Source organism: Daucus carota, chromosome 4 (genome assembly GCF_001625215.2).
Source record: "Daucus carota subsp. sativus chromosome 4, DH1 v3.0, whole genome shotgun sequence".
NCBI lineage: Eukaryota > Viridiplantae > Streptophyta > Magnoliopsida > Apiales > Apiaceae > Daucus > Daucus carota.
In genome coordinates, this window is record NC_030384.2 from 28526442 (window position 1) to 28546640 (window position 20199).

Here is a 20199-nt window from a genome sequence, read left to right on the forward strand (position 1 = left end):
CACCAAAAAAAAACTAAAAAACAACACAAATTCTATAAATCAAAACTTTTGAATATTTTTCTATGAATATATGCAATGTAGTTGGACTAAATGAAACTTTTAACGAAAAATGGTCAAAATTTAATTACAGACTTTACTGTAATGTATATATGTATTTCATTTAGGAAAACAAATAACGGTTACAAGGAAAGGTGATTAATTTGAATATATGAATTTGTATTTAAACAAAATTTTTATTTTCAAAGCCCTTGCGTAGCGGGCACAAATACTAGTTTTGATAACAGGCCCAATATCCCGTTTATCACAGTCCCAATCAAAATTGTACTTATTTTTCTTCGATACAAAGTACAAACGATTAAACGAACCATCCTTGTAGGAGTACAAACGATTAAACGAACCATCCTTGTAGGGATGGGCATCGGGCTCTTTCGGGTCGGGGATTGCTATACCCGTCCCCGATCCCCGAATCCAAACTCAATCCCCATCCCCGGCCCGATCCCCATCGGGGATTAATTTTCGATCCCCGTCCCCGGCCCGATCGGGATTCGGGGATACCCACGGTGATTCGGGGATTTTTAGTTTAAGCTAAAATTTCTATTTAAATACTTAAATTCATAATTACGATTAGTTTCTAATATGTCTAATTAATACCTAATCATTTTAATAAACAGATCTTCAATGATTTAATTATGACCTTTTTAGTTTTAAGACTTATATTAATAGAAATAAATATTAAAATTTATTTTAATAAATTTAATTATATTAAAGAGGTATATAAACATGTTAATAAACGATTACAAACATGTGAAAATCCATGACTGGAGTTGACCTAAAGAGGTATATAAACATGTTAATAAATGATTATAATATATATGCATATATTTATATTATATATAATATATAATATATAATATAATAATTGGGCCGGGGATCGGGTCGACAATCGGGGGAAATCGGGTCGGGGTTCGGGGATCGGGCCGGGGGAATGTGAAAAACCGTACCCGACCCGATCCCCGATTTTTTTTCAAAGTCATCCCCGTTCCCCGACCCGTACCCGAAAAAATCCCCGAATCCCCGCACCATTCGGTGCGGGGATCGGGTCGGGATCGAGCGGGTCGGGATTAATGCCCATCCCTACATCCTTGTAGGACTTGCGTAGCTCTACAGAACGCCATTAGCAGTCCAACTCCCATAGTCATCCCAGCACCTCGATTTGCGTGCCCACCTCAAACTCGTATATAAATAGCCACATAACACACTGACAAATCATACCAATACTGGATAAGATCATTTCGCATAGATCAATTTTTCTTCTAATTCACAATCACCATGCCTGCTAAGTCATCAAAATATCAAGGTCTGTTCGTTGTTTCTTCTCTATATATCTCTACTTATTCATTTTCTCTGCACGAAGTATACTTGCAATCACTAAATCACACAATTCTCGCTCAGATTATGTAAGATATGATTGTGGCAAGTCAACTTTCTGTGATCACGATTGTTTTAATTAAGTTTCAACTTCAAAAAGTTTGTTACGATTATTTAGCTGATGGAAATTGTTTGGATTTTAATTGGAGATGAGAAATTGACAAGTTTTGACTATGATTATTTCGTAGTAGATCAAAGAAGACTTTGTAAGAGCTCAAATAAACTCGTCGCAATGAAGTGATTATGCAGATTAATTGTGGCCTAATCTGCATTTACTCGCCAATTTTAATTTGAACTTGAAACTTGAAGCTATATAAAATTTTCGGTTATTTAGCAATAAGAAGAGTGAAAAGGATAGCGAGGACAAAATTTAGAAGATATATAATATTTGGAGCATATTTGATATACCTGATTCGAGTAAGAGAGGGAGGCAGGGAGTAAGACATGTAGGTAGTAAGGATACTACAAACGAGATGTGGTTGGGCTTGTTTTAGCTCTTAGGAGATAGTTTAATAGGATTGGAGTTTCTTATATAAATGATTTCTTCGTGAGGATCTCACGAGGTATTTGTGTGCAACGGCTATTCTATAGTATGGTTTGTTTTTGTTATTTGTTAAATTTTTTGTTGTACTGATTTAATTGAGTTTTACTTGTTAACATTTATGACATTCCCTAAATTTATGCAGATGATCAGTCTAAGGATGCACGGTCATCCTATTTTAATAAGCCAGCTTTGGATGTTTCTATTGCATTTCCGCAAGCCACACCAGCATCCATCTTTCCTCCTGCTGGTATCATTGACAATGTTTACATTATCTATGAATTACTAAACGAATTTTGTATGCTGGTCTTTACACTTTACAGTGAAAATTTGATAAGAAGTTCGGAATGAATATAAGTTACCAAAAAAGTTTACCATGTTGTTTTCCTTACCAATAGACTTTGCCCCTGAATCAATACAGTTTCTGACTACTACCACTTCAACGATCTTTTGACTCCCGAGGAACAAGCCATTAGAATAAAAGTCAGAGAGTGCATGGAGAAAGAAGTTGCTCCAATAATGACCAAGGTATTTTTATTCTGTTAACTTCTAAATGAGGAGCAGGACTAGTGACATGGAGATCAGTTTCAAAAATTCTTGGCTTTTTCTCCTTGTTTGTATGAATAATAATATTCACAGGTTTAATTTTAGAAAGGTCAAGATATCTTCTAGATGCATTTTAAATTCTAACCTTTTATCATGTTCATGTATATGATTAATTCAAAGTGATACCAGTAATGAGTTGTTGTTACAGTACTGGGAGAAGGCAGAATTCCCATTTGAAGTTGTCCCAAAACTTGGTGCACTATGTATTGCTGGAGGAACAATCAAGGTAATTTAGTTCCCTTTGTGGTTTCTGTGTTCATTAGTGTGTGGTAGCGTGATGGTGCTCATTTTAGTAAATTTTGAATTTCAGGGCTTTGATTGTCCAGGTCTTTCCATTACTGGAAGTGCTATAGCAACAGCAGAAGTGGCAAGAGTTGACGCAAGTTGCTCAACTTTTATCTTAGTGCATTCTTCTTTAGCAATGCTCACTATTGGTATATTATATAAGTCATATTTTCATTTTACTGGATTTAAAGGTATTATATAGATGCATCATTTTGATGTAAATTTGGTGGCTCTCAAAAATAGGAATGTGTGGATCATCAGCACAAAAGGAGAAATATTTGCCCTCACTAGCCAAACTAAAAACAATAGGCTGTTGGGTGAGACTCTTATCTGTATCATCTTTTCAGATATAAATGTTATCAGTGTATACCTTCACGTGCACAACGCCACAACACATACATACATGTATATATTATATATGTAGCCATGCCCAGCCATATTACCTCTGCTTTCTTTCATGTCAGGCTTTAACTGAACCAGACTATGGGAGTGATGCAAGCTCCTTAAAAACAACCGCCACAAAGGTTTACTCTGTTAACTTTTGTTTCATTCATTTTGCACATCTTATATTGGGTGATTTTCTATCTGTAGGTCATCAGATTTGGTCATATTGTTTACATTCCTGGTTTGTCCTGATTAGGTTGAAGGTGGTTGGATTCTTGAAGGCCAAAAGCGATGGATAGGAAATAGCACTTTTGCAGATATTCTGGTTATTTTTGCCAGGAACACATCTACCAACCAGATTAATGGGTACGTTTCTGAATTTAACACTGCATTGGTAACAAACAAAATAAATGCTCAAGTAATCAACTATATAAATGTGCAGACCATGCTGAATTTCTTACAGATAAAAGTCGCTGTATAGCCTTCAAGTAAACTAAATATACATTGATAATATGTTTTCGGATACCGCTATACAATTACAACCTGTCTTTGCTTTTCATCATAGTTCATTAAATAGCAATAATTGAATGGAAAATATTGAAGAGTAGAAGTCATCCAAAAAACAAGAAGTAGGTTACATGAAAATGCAAAAGAAAACAAAGCACCTTGTGTCGAGAAGAAAGATGTATTTCTGGCCAATTGTCACCACAACCATAGATTCCACCAGTGTGGAGAACACAAATCTAGAATTCTCTTTTAAAAAATGTTTGTAGCAAATTCAGTTTTAGAATTTCTCACTTGCGGTCCTTTTCCTAAGAGATATTTTATATGATGTTCAAACATGATCACATCCGTTTGTTACAGTTTTTTGGTGATGAAGGATGCTCCTGGGCTTCAAGCTACTAAAATTGAAAACAAAATTGGTCTGCGAATGGTTCAAAATGGAGATATTCTCTTAAGAAAAGTTTTTGTCCCTGATGAAGACAGATTACCTGGTGTCGATTCTTTTCAGGACACAAACAAGGTATAACAAAAGTTTTGATAACTAGTTTAAGTTGTCATGGCGAAAATGCAAATATGCGATGTCAAGGAGTTCTATTTATTTCAACTCTTATATGATTTTGATTAAATACCATCAAATTTTCTGAAGTGCCATCGTTGAATTTTCCTTTACTTGCCATCTATTTTATTCATGTTCTCTATAATTTTCTAATTCATAAATGTGTATATCGGGTAAATCATTGAGCTGCGAGTCTGTGAGGCACCTAAACATATCTTCTCCCTTTAATCTTCAAGTATCCTTGGTAACTAATTGTCGGAACAGTTATACTGTATAGATATAATATGACTTACAAGTTGAGCAAATAAATGAAAACTCCAAGCTTAAGTATATCTTGACAGATGGACTCTAGCTTCTGATTAGGAAACGTGAGGAGTTACACAAGTTGTGCTTTTTCCCAGCAGGACGTTGTGTCTTGCCTTCGTTAAATGATTCTTCTTTAGAGAATAGGATCTGGAAGTGAGTAACTAGGTGGGTACTTGGCATAAATATAAATAAATGGGTGGATGGGTTATTATTGAAGCAGGTGAATGAGAATGATAGAAATAACTGGTTTTGTTTTGAGGTTTATTTCTGTATTGCCTTTTTAATCTAGCTGTCACACTTTCTTTCAGCCTTGTCTTTTTAATCATACCATAATGTGGTTGCAGGTACTTGCTGTTTCACGAGTAATGGTTGCCTGGCAACCTATTGGAATCGCAATGGGTGTCTATGATATGTGCCATAGGTATCGTACCTTCTTCATGCTTCATACTATGACATAAGTTGTTGACATGTTTAGTACCTACTAAATGCTTGATACCATGACATAAGTTTGTCGGTAACCTGTTTTTGCTTCTTGAAAAATTCAACTTATTTGTTTGTCATATGTATATATAACATAGAAAGTCATCTTGTTGCCTAGTGTACTTGTTTTGTCAGATATCCAGTTTTCACTTTTCCGCTGTTAAAGATCCACTGTGAACATGAATATTTTGAATCAGAAATGCGACAGACAAAGCTGTAACATTACTTTGATAAACTTGAAAAGGAGAGATTTCTGTAGTTTTGTAGATACAAATTGCTTCTGGGTAACTATATTCTTTTTAATAAAAGAGAAAAAATTTAGATATACTGATTAAGCAAAAATACTTGATGATATTATAGATTAAAAAATGGAAGTCAAAAGAGGTAGGGTTCTTGGGTTGATTTGGTTGTACTTGATGAATATATGTGTTAAATCGGATATTGTTTTACTATAAGCTACCTAATGCATGTATTATATTATGTTAATCTGTGTAAAACTAAAAGGTACTTGAACGAGAGGAAGCAATTTGGAGCTCCATTGGCAGCTTTCCAAATAAACCAACAGAAACTAGTACACATGTTGGGTAATGTTCAAGCAATGGTCCTTATTGGTTGGCGCCTTTGCAAGCTGTATGAGGCAGGGAAAATGACTATTGGACAGGCTGGTTTGGGAAAGGTAACATTCTGTAAATTTTCTAAGATGCGATCACTGAATGGATCTGTTCCACTGGTAATAATTTTGTTCCATATTATGCAGTCATGGATTACTGTGAAGGCAAGGGAGGTGGTTTCCCTTGGAAGAGAATTACTTGGCGGCAATGGGATCTTGGCCGACTTTCTAGTTGCAAAGGTTCATAATACATTTTGCTTAAAGCTCTATTATACCCTTTATCTTAAACAATAAAGAATCTGAGGATGGTCATTATGTTGGTAGAGAGAGACTTAAGTTTGTCACTCTATGTATTGTTTCATCCCGGACATAAATTACAGCCTGACATCGTAAAATGGTATGGACTTATATACACAAGTTGCTGGACTTTTACAACACCTTGTTTGAGAGAAAGAAGTCCTCTTTTGTCCACCAACCACATAAGCAGCAATAATTTTTAATATAACCATGTACTGCTGAGTCTGGAATCTGTATGAACCGTACTAAAAATTTAATCATGGTCCACATGAACATTTAGGAATACATTGGTTCCAGGGTTAGTTTCCCCACAGGAATGCATGACCTATGTAGCATTTAGGTGCTGCTACTTCATAGAGGGTGTCATAAATTACTCGTTACATAAGATGCTGGGTTTCGCCCAAATTTTTGTGAATCACCCGCAATTTGTACATAATATCCTGTTTCTAGTGTCTAACTGCCCAAGTACAGTCTTCTTCTGTATGCCCTTTAAGGGTATTAATGAATCATATTGAACATATTTTTCTTTTTGTGGTTCAGGCATTCTGTGACTTGGAACCTATCTATACGTACGAAGGCACATATGAAATCAACTCCTTGGTCACAGGTAGAGAAATCACCGGCATTGCTAGTTTCAAGCCAGCTGTATCACGTAGCCGCATGTAATAAATTATTAATGTAAACCCGGAGCAATAGATAATATCGATGTCTTGCAACTATATAGATCTGTCAGTTGAATATGTTACAAAAAATAATTGTTACTGCCATCTTCAATTGAAATATAGGTAGATTAGCAGGACAACTATACTACTCTGAATTCAGAATGTGTAAACATTTGTGGGATGCTTTTAATTTCGGGTATTTGTTTTCCATACTTTCTATGGTGAATTATCAAAATAATGAATACTAGTGGTGTGCCTTTACGGTTGTCAACTAATTACCTTGATCCGATATGTATACCTAAAATTTTAGTCATTGTGGTGCACATAGTAATGGTTCATCATCTTCTACGTGAGAGACTGAACGTTCTAATATATTAGATATCCTTTTTAAACCACACGAAAATATTTGAAGAATAAAACTAGTTTTGACCATCCACTTATTTCAAAAACTCACTTGGGATATGTATTTATATTTTGTTCAAAATAACAATGGAAATTCCGATCACTAACAGTCAAACACAACCCATGTTGTAAAAAAGTTCCATAATTATATAATTTTAGTTATATATTTAATAATTTTTTTTAATATTTTTTATTACACAAATAAGTCTAACTTCCAAAAAAACGTACATATTAACATAATTTATCATTAATTTATGAACAATACGATAATTTAAATTGTCCATGATTGGAATACCAATCGCTAGCTGAGTGAGTCGATATGTTATTTGTACTCTATAAGCAAATTTTAGACAATTCTACAACTATTAACCCCTAATGAGAGTCGAGCCTCTCTTTCTCCCATTCCTCTCCTCACTTGCCGCCTATTCTTTCCCTCTATTCCTTACTTTTATACATTTCAATCTAAATAATCATAATAAGGGGACGGATACATATGGGGCTTGAACCCACCCCTGAGTCCGTAACAACTTTAATTTTCTTTGTAAAATTTGTGTATTTTATAAATGAGCTCATCCCAATTATTTTGAACCTATTCATCTTTATTGCAAACCCAGTTCATTGACTAAATAATCTATTATATTATGGGGTCGTTTGGCTGAGTTTAAAAGAAGTGACTTATTGCTTAAAATAAAAAAATGGATTATAAGTGAAAAATTGGGTTGAACTTATAAGTTATTAAAAGTGTTTGGATACTCATGACTTATTTTGTTATAATAAGCTCCAAACCCAAAAACAACTGGGTTTCCTAGCTTTTTTTTTCCGGGGCTTTTAAGCCTCATTTTAGGTACTTTTCTTAAGTTACCAAATGCTACATAAATGAGTTGAAGCACCTTCTCTTCCAAATAAGTAATAAGCTGTGTTTGCCAAACACCCACTATATCTAATGTTCTTTTTTAATCGTTGGTGAAATGAATGAATTAAAAGAAAAAAAATAATGATTTGCTGCTCTTGCTCGAATCAATGCTTTCCTCCCTTCCACAAGATTCAACTTCAATAATTTTTTCTAATATTAATGAAGCCCCCACATTGTTAAAATCCCAGATCGGTCACTTCCTCCTAATGAGAGTCGAGCCCCTCTTTCTCCCATTCCTCTCCTCACTTGCCGTCTATTCTTCTCTTCTATTCCTTACTTTCATACATTCAATCTAAATAATCATAATCACTTTGAAATTGTTAGCGAAAAAAAAATTGAAAAACTTTTTGATAAGAAAATGACAAGTTGATTGAACCTTTCGTTAATAGCTCAAAAGAAGATGCTGTCTTTCCCACGATAGTTTGGTTTCGCAAGGACCTGCTTTCAGAGGTTTAAAAACTATTTACACGTGCATGTAGTAATATACTCGGTATAGCTGTTGAATAATTAGTGTTTTATAAAATTCGTGCATTATTTATTAAATTTTATATATTTTGTAAATAAAATATTAACTAAGAGTACTTTATTTAATTGAAATAGAAAATAATGAAAAATCGTTTACTCAACACGAAAGTACAAGATATAAAATATACTTGTTTCAAAAAAGAATATGTATAAATTAACATACTAATTTTATGAGAAATTAGTTGCATTTGAGTATTATCCTTTAAAAATCAAATCAAAAAGAATTTTGTAAAAACATCGTAAATCTCCATTTCTTATGAATCTTCAAAACCGTGATTCCACTTTTTTTTTTATACTTATAAATCAAGGAAGTATTAATTATCCATATTAAAATAGGAAGTACCATTAAATATTGACAATAGATTAAGTTCAAGAAATACCGTACGTCTTTATAAAATTCCCAAATCCCAATCCTATGATAATTTGGTTTTGCAAGGACCCGCTTCCACAAGTTTCAAATATAACTCAATCTCAGCCCTTGATCATCCCATCAACGGCTCACAAACAACCCAAAACCGAAACTGATTCGAAATTTCGAATACAGTAGATATATAAACCTTAAAAAACCCCTCAATCTCCTCCCATAATTCTCTCGCTCATAAATTTCACAGCCCTCGACATGTACGCATCTAGACCCTACACGTCATCCCTCCCACCCCACGCCAAACGCATGAAGAAGTGCACAACCTCCAAACCCTTAAACCCTATTGCTCATCTCCCCAATGCGCAACACCACGATCAACTCCTCGATCTCGAATCGTTCTCCGAAACCGACTTGAAGGAACTCAAGCACAGGTTCCTCGCCGACGTGGCACGCATTCGCAGCGTCGTCAAGCAAATCCAGTCACGTCAAGACCAGTTCACCAAGAAGCGTGCCGCGCCGGTCACTCCCGATCGACAAAACAATAATAATGTTAATAATAAGCGTCAATGCATTAGGAACACGGCGGAGTTGAATTCGCCGGAGAGTCGGAGAGTGGAGGCGGCGATGATGAGGAAGTGCGGTGTTATATTGGAGAGGCTGATGAAGCACCGGCACGGCTGGGTGTTTAACAAGCCGGTGGACGTGGTGGCGTTGAGGCTGCCGGATTATTACGAGGTTGTGAAGCGTCCGATGGATCTCGGCACTGTGAAATCGAAGCTCGATAAGCGCGTTTATCGCACGCCGCTTGAGTTCGCGCGAGATGTTCGCCTGACTTTGGATAATGCGATGTTGTATAATTCGAAAGGAGAGGATGTTTATAATATGGCTGCTGATTTGCGCGGTGCTTTTGATAAGTTGTTTGATTGGGCGTATGAGAAGTATAAGGTTGAGCGGGAGGGCGTGATTGTCGAAAACCGGAGGATTGAGAGGCCTTGTAGAAAATTGGTGGTGAAGAAGAGGGAGGTGAAGGTTGATCCGGAGACGAGGAAAGAAATTGAGATTGAGAAGTTAGGGTTGGTGTTGGAAGGCTTGGCTGGGGAGTGTTTGGATGAGATTTTGGGGATTGTGGCAAAGCGGAATCCTGGAATGAGGGTGCCTGATGGAGAGGGGAAAATTGAGCTTGATGTTCATGCTCTTGACAGGGAGACGGTTTGGGATTTGCATAGGTTTGCGATGCTCAAGTCAAAGGCCGGACAGAAGGCACAGAACCAGAACCAGAAGGCTGTATAAACTCGCCAAATCATGAAAGTGTTCAGTACCTTTTTTTTGATATGTAGCGGTATATTTTTGTTCAACTAATGTAGTTGATCTCGTATATATTAGTTAACCCTTGTGTGTAGTTATTAAAAGGGATATATGACACTTGTAGTCCTGTTAGTAAACTGAGATCAAGTAAGTCGAGCAGTTCTAGTACTGGAAGAGACTCTACAAGTAGCAATGAACATAATTTCGCGAGATGTGCTGCTCGATCTGTAGCTTTTTGTTGGTCTATCATATCTGTTTTTGTGGATACATGATTCTGATCAATGATCATTCTTCTGGTTGTAATTGATGAATATACGTGTTAATTTCAATGTTTTCTTGCTTGTCTATACCTATGTCTTATATTGTCATTACTCATTATGGTACTCCATGCATGTGGAAGTTAGAGGAAGCAATAAGGAGTTATGCTGGCAGATTCAAGATAAACTAACAGAAGTCAGTGCAAATGTTGAGACAGTAAACATATTACTACAGTATGTATTTCTAAAAGGATATATTCCGTGGTTTGAGCTCAATTTGATTAGTTTAGGTCAAATTTAGTATTTTATAACTTGGATTGTTTTCCCTTTTTAAGAAAATTTATGTCACATAAATCTAGCCTGCACATAAGAATTAACCCTTTTCTGTAATTATATCACCTCTTTGTTATAGTTGATCTCGTATATATCAGCCAGTCGTTGATAACCCTCCCTTAGATATTATCAAAACGGATGATACTTATTCCCTGTTAGTAACTCATGCAGTTCAAGTACTGGACAGGCTCTTGAAGTGGCAAAGAACACAATTTCGAGAGATTTGCTGCTCTGTAGCTTCTTGTTAGTTCTGGTTGTAATTGATGAATATGTGTGTTAATTTGATTAATGTTGTCTTACTCTGTGCTTCCTGATGAATGTTTATATTGTCATTATGGTACTCTGTGAAAATGAGAGGAAGCAGTAAGGAGTTCCAGTAGCAGCTTTCCAAATAAACCAGCAGAAATCAGTACAAATGTTGGGTAGTCATATTCCACTATTCCAGTAAACAAATTTCTGTATGTTAAGCATTTCTTTTTGAATTTTATTTATTTCTATAGTAACTTTTTGATGTCTTTTCATATTCATGAGAGGATTTTTGTTTTGAGCTGTATTTGATAGATTTAGGTCAAATTTTTGTTTTAGAATATTATGACTTCGATTGCTCTTTCCCTTTCTGTAATAATTTATGTGAAATTTAACCTATAAGACTATAAGAGACATTACAATTTTCATGATCTATATGATGAAATTTTTGTAGGAGCCTTATTTCAATTAAAAAAATAATATCAATTTGGAGCACGAACTGATAGTCAAGGAGGTGAATTTGTCTCTAACATATTTGGTTCGCTCCAAGTAGTTGGTAAAATTTATTAATAATTCAAAAAAAAAAATTATACTAAAAAGATCATCAAGATTGGAAAGACTTACTCTCACAAATTAAAATAGATTTATGTAATATTTTCCAAATTTAAAATATTTTAAGACATATATAATATACTTCGTTAGAAAAATATTTTTACATAAAACTTTTTTTTAATTCTTTGTAAAATTATAAAAACCTAAGCCTGGGTTGTCTCATCATTTTTTTACCGCATTGTTAAGGCACATATAAAACGTAATTTCATGACATAGTTTTAAAAATTTCTTTTTCTATATATAAATTTAAATATTAATTTTTATTCAGAAATGACATTTAAAAAATTTATTAAATTATATTTATGAGAGTAGTAGAATACGTGTGCAAAGCGGAGACCAAGGGAGCATGACACTCACAAAGCACTCGCAAAATTAGACAAAATCTAACATTTCTATTGGTACACATCACGTGCTTGTGAAAGAATCAAACAGGAACACATAGCAACATATTTTGGTTGAGACAAAACATCAAACACTTGATGGCAACTACAATGTCACGCAAACTCCACAGCTTCCGCTATATATGTCGCTCTCTGTATCATCACCAACACACCGCCCCTTCACTCCGTCGCTTACATGGACTCCCCTCACTACGCCCCCAATCACCACAGCCATTTCAGCCGGTGAGTCCTTTTCATTATATTTGTCACATATTTTTTGTTTCATAATATTTATCAATATTTTTTCCCATTTTTTCCAATGTTTAGGACAAATTTGTTGGTAGAATTGGAGTACAATCAGTTTCAGTAGCTTTACATAGGCAGTTGTGCACCAGTGCTGCTGCACCTACTGCTAATACTACTGGAAAGCAAGTTGATGAAGAGAAAGGGAGTGGAGACGGTGGAACAGGGTCTGGTGATTCGAACCAGTCGTCGGGACAGCAGGCGAAATTTTTTCGAGGCTCAGTATGGTTTTAGTTTTATGTTTATATGTTGATGATTGTTGAGTTTTTTCATATTGTTTGTTTGTTTTAATTTTAGTTTACAGTTTTGGTTGTTTATGATTGGTGAATTTTTTTAAATTAAGCTATGTGCTGTTTGTTTGTTACTCTTCAAGGTTATGTTTAGTTAGGTTGTGGTTATTGGTTTCACGGAAGTCGGAATGATAATTCCCCAATTATGATCTCTATTGTTAACTTGTTTATGCTGATTTTAAGTTTATGTAATTTTAATAATCTTAGAGTTCACATACATAATGGAAGAGTATTGAATAGTCCTCCTAGAATAAACAAATAGGGTGATCTGAACTTATATACGGGATTATGTTGATATATGAAGTGTGATGTAATGAGTAATGGTCTTAAGAAGTGAAGGGATTCTACTCCTTGCAAATAAACTAAGCCCTAGTTTCTTATTCGACTTAAATGTTTTATGCAGCCTGTTTCTTGGTTGAGCTTTCTTTTGCTGATTCTAACAGGAGCAGGAATTGTCTTTTACTATGATAATGAGAAGAAACGCCACATTCAAGGTATATGAATGTAGTGAGTAGGTGGTTTGTGTAGTTGTGGTGTCTAAACTTTTCTATGTATTCAATATCAATATGAAATGAATGGCTGTTGCTCCTTCAGCCTATGGCTCGAAATTCCAGTGACATTCCTACCTATAGATGAAGGATACAGTCATACAGATGACCTGAGGAGTTCATCTTACTGTCTCCCTCATTCGTCACTTGTTGTTAATGCACGCAGAAAGCTTGGGAGTGTGATCAAGATACTAGTGCTTCATGTACCCAACTTGAATTCGTTTTGCTTCAAAACAAGTCATAACTAACTTTTGTCACAATGGCAGACTCCTTTTTTGAGACTTCCCATATTTCGAAGACATTTGATACGTCTATGAGAAATTTATAGTTTGTTTAATGATGCCTGATACATATATGACCTGATTTTTACCAATTTTGTTTATATCATTTCTTATATCTTTTGGGGTAAGGGGTCTATCTTTCGATTATTCATTTCGTAGATCTAACTTGCTGAACAGATATTTTTCCTTGAGTTTGTAGTAACATGGCTGTTACACTGGATTGCTTGTTGTCCAAAAATATATCCTAATTTTAAATTGCAGTATTCTAAGTGATCTGGTTTTTCAATGAGCATATACCATTAATATGTCCATTGTTTTTGAAATTCAGTAATCAATGACAACTCAAATGCTGTAAAACAAGGACCTTCTGCGGGTCAAGCAGCTATTGGGGGTCCTTTCAACCTTGTCAACCATGATGGAAAATCCGTAACTGAAAAGGACTTTTTGGGGAAATGGACCATAGTATATTTTGGCTTCACTCATTGCCCTGACATTTGCCCTGATGAGCTACAGAAACTAGCTGCTGCAATTGACAAAATTAGTAAGTTTATTTGATATAAATTGTAGCCTGTCAATATTTTGGAATTTATATATATGAGCTAATGTACTGAAAAATAGAGATTATTGGTAATGGGATATGTTTTCTTCTGGAACTTAAGCGTCACTGCAGAAAATACTTATCATCCACAATAGGGTCAGAGTGTAATTATATGATATACTTCAAACTTCTACCAGATCTGTGTGTAGATAGCTTTTTCACAAATTTTGGTGCAGGGGTATATATAGTATATTCTATGTACTCTTTCTTGAGCTATTACTGAACTTATACTAACTTGCTTATATTTCCTGGGAGCTAGTTATGACTTTCTCTTTTGCCTCCAACTGCAGAGAAAAAGGTAGGACTTGAGATTGTACCTTTGTTCATTTCAGTTGATCCTGAAAGAGATAATGTTGAACAAGTCCGTGAATACGTCAAAGGTGCTTCTTTTATTTGTAATTTGTACGTGCATTAGCAATTTGTGAAAATTGGCTGGAATTGACCCATTTTAGAAATTTTTGAACTGCCCAGAGTTCCATCCGAATTTGATTGGGCTGACGGGTAGCCCTGACGAGGTAAAGAAGGCTGCTCGTGCATATCGAGTATACTACATGAAAACGGAAGAGGAAGATTCAGATTATCTTGTCGACCACTCCATAATCATGTATGTGTACAGCCTTTTTAATATGAATGTGTGAAGTCGCACAAGTTGCTACACAGCTCATCTATCCTAGACAATAACCTTTGGGTTTTAGGAAATACATGGTCACTTACAATTAATGTGATCTGTCTTCTAAGCAGTAAGGAGATAAGTAACTGTATCATATTTGATTGCATCGATCTCCTGATCCATTAAATTTTACATGAATCTTTTTTTTATCATTTCTCTGCTGCCCTTCAGTTATGGCTTCCCCTCCCCTAATAACACCCCCCCCCCCCCCCCCCCCCCCCAAAAAGAATGTCTAAAGTTTTTCTTGTGGAATGAATTGACTGCACCTTGCAATCTCCTACCATGTTTTAAATCCTAATTAGAAAGAAAATTTTGTATGTAGCATCCGATATAACTACTGCTGCGGACATAATGATATGTAACTGTGTTGAAGAATGGATACTTTGCAAGTTTGCATGGATGTATTATCTACATAGGATATTAGCGTTATGGAAATTTACTTTTTTGTAGTAGTAATATATATGCCTATGTGCTCAACAAATACGAGGGCATGTATCTCAGATCTCTAGTGTCAGTTGACATCTTAATCTTTAAATACTGGCTTGTTTCATTAATCCTTAAAAGACTGAATTTTGTGATCACCAGTATCTCAGAATGTAGGCTGCTTAGCCTTTATTCGTTATTGCATTGCAGCATTCAGTGCCTTTGTTGCTTGAAGAGTTCTTGTGCACACATTTTACTTCGATTTGGATGGCTGTAAACAGAATATATATGCAATTAGTTGCAAATTGCATTTTCTGTTCACAATGTACTTGTTTGATTGTAACTTTGGTTGTTTGCAGGTACTTGATGGACCCAAATATGCAGTTTGTCAAATTTTATGGTAAGAATCATGATGTGGACTCCCTTACCGACGGCGTAATCCAGGAAATACATCAGTATATAAAAGCAAGAGCACAGTAGTTCGATAACATTTTTCGAAGGATGTCCTGTTTCTACCCTGTTGGTTTGCAAGCAATCTGGTGAGATCTAGTCACCCATCTGTTACGCAGAAACACTTGATCCTTTAAATTTAGTTAGCAGAGAAAAAGAGACAGTTTTGTCATAACAATTTATTGGAACCTATGTAGCAAAGTATAAAAGTGAACAGAAACGAGTAATGTTCAGAGTGCGGGTTGTGTTTTTCCTAAAATAATAAGCATTGCAAACATGTTTGTGACATTGATCATCTAACACAGATGCTGCGAGTGGGATTTACTACTGAAACGGTTGATAATGTATTTTTGAGATGATATTCTAATATGTAACAAATATATGTAGCATTAGGTGCATATATTCTCTTAACCTTGCCTTTACAGATATTTAGGCACCATATATTCGTAGTTACTTGCAGGAGCACTTTATAGTATTGTTGTTGATACCTCCCGGACATTTGATCACCTAATTCTGATCTTGCATCTTCAAATTAAGGGTTAAAAAGCTGAAAAATGCAGAGGTAGCAGTTGGATAAAAAAATGGATACAAAATGAAATGAGTCATATTTTTATCAGAAATAATGGACTTCACGTGTTCATATTGTTTATTTTTTTTTTTGGGAAAAATATGGCTATATAGTCTTATAAATTAGTATCTATTCTAACAAGCTCTCGAGATGAGCCAGGGTCAGAACCTGGATAATTTGATACGTGTAGCATTCATAGAATATCCATTTATTGGGAGTTCGAGATAATCATCTTAAATTTAAAAAGCACTATATTTAATTATAGAACATATATCAGCTTAAATTCAAAAATACCAAGTGGATCATCTCTCTTGCAATAACTCTCATTCCAAATCCAGGGAGATGGGCAAAGCAAGATACTAAATAATGCAAAAAGGATATCAGAACATACAAAAACCACATGAACAATGCAAAAATTTCACTGTGATTGTTACAAAATATCTTGAAGTCAAATAGAAATTAGATTAAATCTCATCGACTGATAGGGTTGCGGTTTTGGATTTTCAGAAGGCACCATCTGCATCCCTAATGTCAAAAAACCAGAATACATACTACTTATTTCTCTGTTTTAAGTACCTAATCCAATTAACCTTGTACCACAGTCAGGCACTAACTAATAAAGATGATTGCAAGTATCCTCCAAATTTATTTGGCAATCATAATGTGCAAGGACTGTATTAATATGAAAAGGGGTGCTCAAAAGCACATGTATATCTCACTGTCATACATAAAACGCAGAAGGTGCAGCAAACAAGTTAGTACAAATCATAAGCAGACAAAAGTTTCCAATCAAAACAATTATCATTAAACTTAACAGGGCTTTCCAAGTGTCTGATTTGCGCTCTTGATGAAGCTCTAGTATACTGCAACATCTCCTCTGTGATTTTTAATGCCGAGGCACAATCTTTTATGGAGCAACGACGGTGGATGAATAATGATTTTAGTGACGGAGAGCAGGCTAGTAGAAACTTTACTAGCTCCAGCTCAGCAACAAAACCTTTGAAATCACTGAACAAGACAATTTCAAGATGGAGCATGGTACAATCTTCAGAATCTTCTATCTGATACTCCTCAAGTTTATCTTTTCCTCCATTGCATGAGTTCTAATGATAGAGCAAATATTCTAGAACTGTCAAATAGTAGCAAAATTATAGTGAACAGAATGAGTTAAAAGAAGATGACTCACTGAGATATGTAGTTTGCGCAAGTTGGGAGCACTCCTAATCAAAGAAACCAAACAAGAAGCCTCACACAATACACCGAAATCTATATCAAAGATATTTAGAGACTTTAAGTATGGCAGTGGTTTCGAAAGCTTATGTGGAAAACCTCCGGCAGCCAAGACCTTTGAAAGGCATTGCAAATGAAAGCACCAGAATTAGAAGTTGCTCAGTAGAGTAAGGTTGCACAGAATAATGTAAACATAATCTGAATATTACCTTCAAGGAATCATCTGCTAAGGAGAACTTCTCAATTTTATGTAGACTACCGGGGATTATAACCACATTGAATGTTTGCATCTCCTCGGAGCAATCTTCTAATAACATTAAAGAGTATTCTTCGAGGTTTTCTAACCCAGCTAGAGAATATTTGGAAGATAACTTATGGTATACTTGAATCAGACATTTAAGATTAGGAGCACAAAAGTTGTTAGGGAAAAGTCCTCTGCAAATTATTAAGGTCAACTTCTCAAGTACAGGGCAAAAGAAGATGCTTTGTCCAAAACTATAAGTAGCATCAACTAGCTCAAGATGAGTCAGATTAGCAAATCTTTCACATGAGGGTGTATAGGGAAACCAAACACTTAAAAGTCTCAAATGAGTCGGGTCTAGAACAGAGAAATTATGTGCATTAGATTCTTCAAGGAGATTATTATAGTTATCCAGTGTAAGTTGCTTGGTACCATTCTTTGACAATAATGAAATCCACTGATCAATATAATCATGAACTATTTGAGTATCAAACTTATAACCTTGAGGTATGTCTAGTGAAAACTTGAGGATCGGACCTTTGTGGAGTAGGAGAACTTCATTTATCACACTAACAAAGCTATACGCCTTCAGTCCTGGATCATCATTTTCAGTATATTTCTTCATCGTGCTGTGAAATATCGATTCCAAATCAAAGATCAGATGTGGGATCCTGGTCCAACGGTACCTCCATGCTCTTGACAAGGCACTGGTTCTCACTGCGTCTCGTATTGGCAGAAAACATAGGATAATTTCTAGTAAGTTCTGAGGCAACTCACTGATTATATCTTTCTTAACAAAATCGACCTTTCTCCTACTGGACTGTGCCATCATCTTCTGCAATTAAAAATTGCCAACCCCTTCATTTTATTAATAATTATATCCCAGGAGCATCATTTTAATTACTCTAAATTCATGAACAAAGTTTCAAATCCATTAATCCTTCATTAATCAGTGCATGCATTGACCAAAACATATTGATAATGGGGCAAAACAGTAATTACCATTTACCAAAGAAACAACCATAATAGAAGTATAGTAGAACATAACAGATAAAATAACAGTGATATGGATCTTAAACATATAAAGCATGACAAATTAGTTAGAAATAATCAAACAAGAGCTTAAAAAACTTGGAATACCTGATAAATAACTTGTGGAAAGAGAACGCTTCAGATCCGCTTATTCATGTAAACAAGAAAAGATATATAGCAGCTATACAACTAGGGTTTTGAAAAAAAGAGACTTGAAGTTGGGGGACTGTATATAAAAAGTCAGAGTTGGGAAAACGAAGAGTTGGATCTTTTTTTTTTTTTGAAAAACAAGAGTTGGATCTTATGACGAAACGCAAAGAGTTGAATATCATCTTCGTAATTACTACTTCCACTGTCTCTCTTTTACCTGTCTTTTTCGTGAAATTTTTTAATTTCAAAATATTTATCTCATTTCGTTTTTCAAAACAATTTTTTAAATGTTTCTCCAAACAATATTTTTTAAATATAAGTTTTCATATTTGACTACCACACACATACACGTAAATTAATTTAATACAGTGCAATTATTAGAGTAGACTTGCAAATCAAATACTCAACTAATTTTATCTTAAGATGCGTAACTTTTTATCTTAAGATGCGTAATTTTTTTCAAAGGGGACATGTAAAATGGGACGGAGGAGATATAGTTTACATGTATCAATTTACATGACCTTTTTGAAAAAATTACGCATTTTACAAAAAATGATAGTCGTGTATTTGATTTTCTTGTCTCGAGTTCCATGTTCCTTTCGAAAGATTAAACATTTTTAGAAAATGTTAGTTGAGTATTTAATTTCCTTGTCTTTCATGATAGTTTCACTGAATTAAGGTATGTTGTGAGTATATGTATACTACTCAAACATTCAAAATTGTGTTTCAAGAACATTTTAAAAAAAAAACTATATTTTTAAAACATTGCTTTTAAAAATAAGGGATAAGTATATTTTTTTCAAAAGATACATTTAAATAGGGATGGAAGGAATAATAAACTATAATATCAAACCCAATTTACTATATATCTTTTAATTCAAAGCGTGATTTTTTTTCCGCAAACAAATCTATAATAACTATAATTAATAAAGAAAAATATTTGGTGTACAGACAAAATTTTTTACATAATGATATGTGATGGTTTTTAATTAGAATGAACCCTTATATTTATATCAACAATTCCAATTAAAACATTCTACATCAATTGCCATGTCATTATGTATAAATATTCTGTACACAATTCGTGCACCTGCTAGCACCACTCATTACCAAATGAATGATGAATATTTAATATTTTTTTGAGCGACATATTTTTAGTCATTCTTAAATTAATTATTATTAGAATAATTGACACTTTGCACCCCTCAAGTTTAGGCTTTTTTCCGATTTGGTATCAAACAATATTTTTGGCAATATGCACTCTAAAGTTTAAAAGTCGCTTCGATTTGCACCCCTTTGACCATATTCCGTCAAATTGACTGTTAAAATTAACAGAGGCATGGGTAAAATAGTAATCTAGGGGGCGGGAAGAGGGGTTCGATGATATAGCGGTTGTATTTTTTGATTTTACTCAAATTT

The 20199-nt window shown here is 34.7% G+C and overlaps 4 protein-coding genes across 4 annotated transcripts; 3 read left to right on the top strand and 1 right to left on the bottom strand.

The window, feature by feature from the left end:
* Positions 1 to 1153: 1153 nt before the first annotated feature.
* On the top strand, positions 1154 to 6871 carry LOC108219345 (acyl-coenzyme A oxidase 4, peroxisomal). Its single transcript, XM_017392752.2, has 13 exons — positions 1154 to 1357; positions 2115 to 2219; positions 2391 to 2497; positions 2724 to 2801; positions 2886 to 3009; positions 3104 to 3177; positions 3325 to 3384; positions 3501 to 3610; positions 4109 to 4268; positions 4955 to 5031; positions 5595 to 5766; positions 5848 to 5940; positions 6538 to 6871. Exons 1-13 carry the CDS (start codon positions 1330 to 1332, stop codon positions 6661 to 6663), a joined length of 1314 nt encoding a protein of 437 aa, XP_017248241.1. The 5' UTR covers positions 1154 to 1329; the 3' UTR covers positions 6664 to 6871.
* A 2246-nt stretch (positions 6872 to 9117) lies between these two features.
* Positions 9118 to 10380, top strand: LOC108218208 (transcription factor GTE7). Its single transcript, XM_017391124.2, has one exon. It carries the CDS (start codon positions 9119 to 9121, stop codon positions 10151 to 10153), a length of 1035 nt encoding a protein of 344 aa, XP_017246613.1. The 5' UTR covers position 9118; the 3' UTR covers positions 10154 to 10380.
* Positions 10381 to 11964: 1584 nt separating this feature from the next.
* On the top strand, positions 11965 to 15970 carry LOC108216242 (protein SCO1 homolog 1, mitochondrial). Its single transcript, XM_017388949.2, has 7 exons — positions 11965 to 12239; positions 12324 to 12521; positions 12993 to 13083; positions 13747 to 13959; positions 14307 to 14396; positions 14488 to 14620; positions 15469 to 15970. The coding sequence occupies exons 1-7, from the start codon at positions 12096 to 12098 to the stop codon at positions 15587 to 15589; spliced, it is 990 nt and encodes a 329-aa protein (XP_017244438.1). The 5' UTR covers positions 11965 to 12095; the 3' UTR covers positions 15590 to 15970.
* Positions 15971 to 16771: 801 nt separating this feature from the next.
* Positions 16772 to 18942, bottom strand: LOC108217720 (F-box/FBD/LRR-repeat protein At1g13570). Its single transcript, XM_017390601.2, has 4 exons — positions 18739 to 18942; positions 17567 to 18433; positions 17314 to 17472; positions 16772 to 17230 (listed from the first exon to the last, which is right to left on the bottom strand). Exons 2-4 carry the CDS (start codon positions 18428 to 18430, stop codon positions 16883 to 16885), a joined length of 1371 nt encoding a protein of 456 aa, XP_017246090.1. The 5' UTR covers positions 18431 to 18433; positions 18739 to 18942; the 3' UTR covers positions 16772 to 16882.
* Positions 18943 to 20199: the final 1257 nt, after the last annotated feature.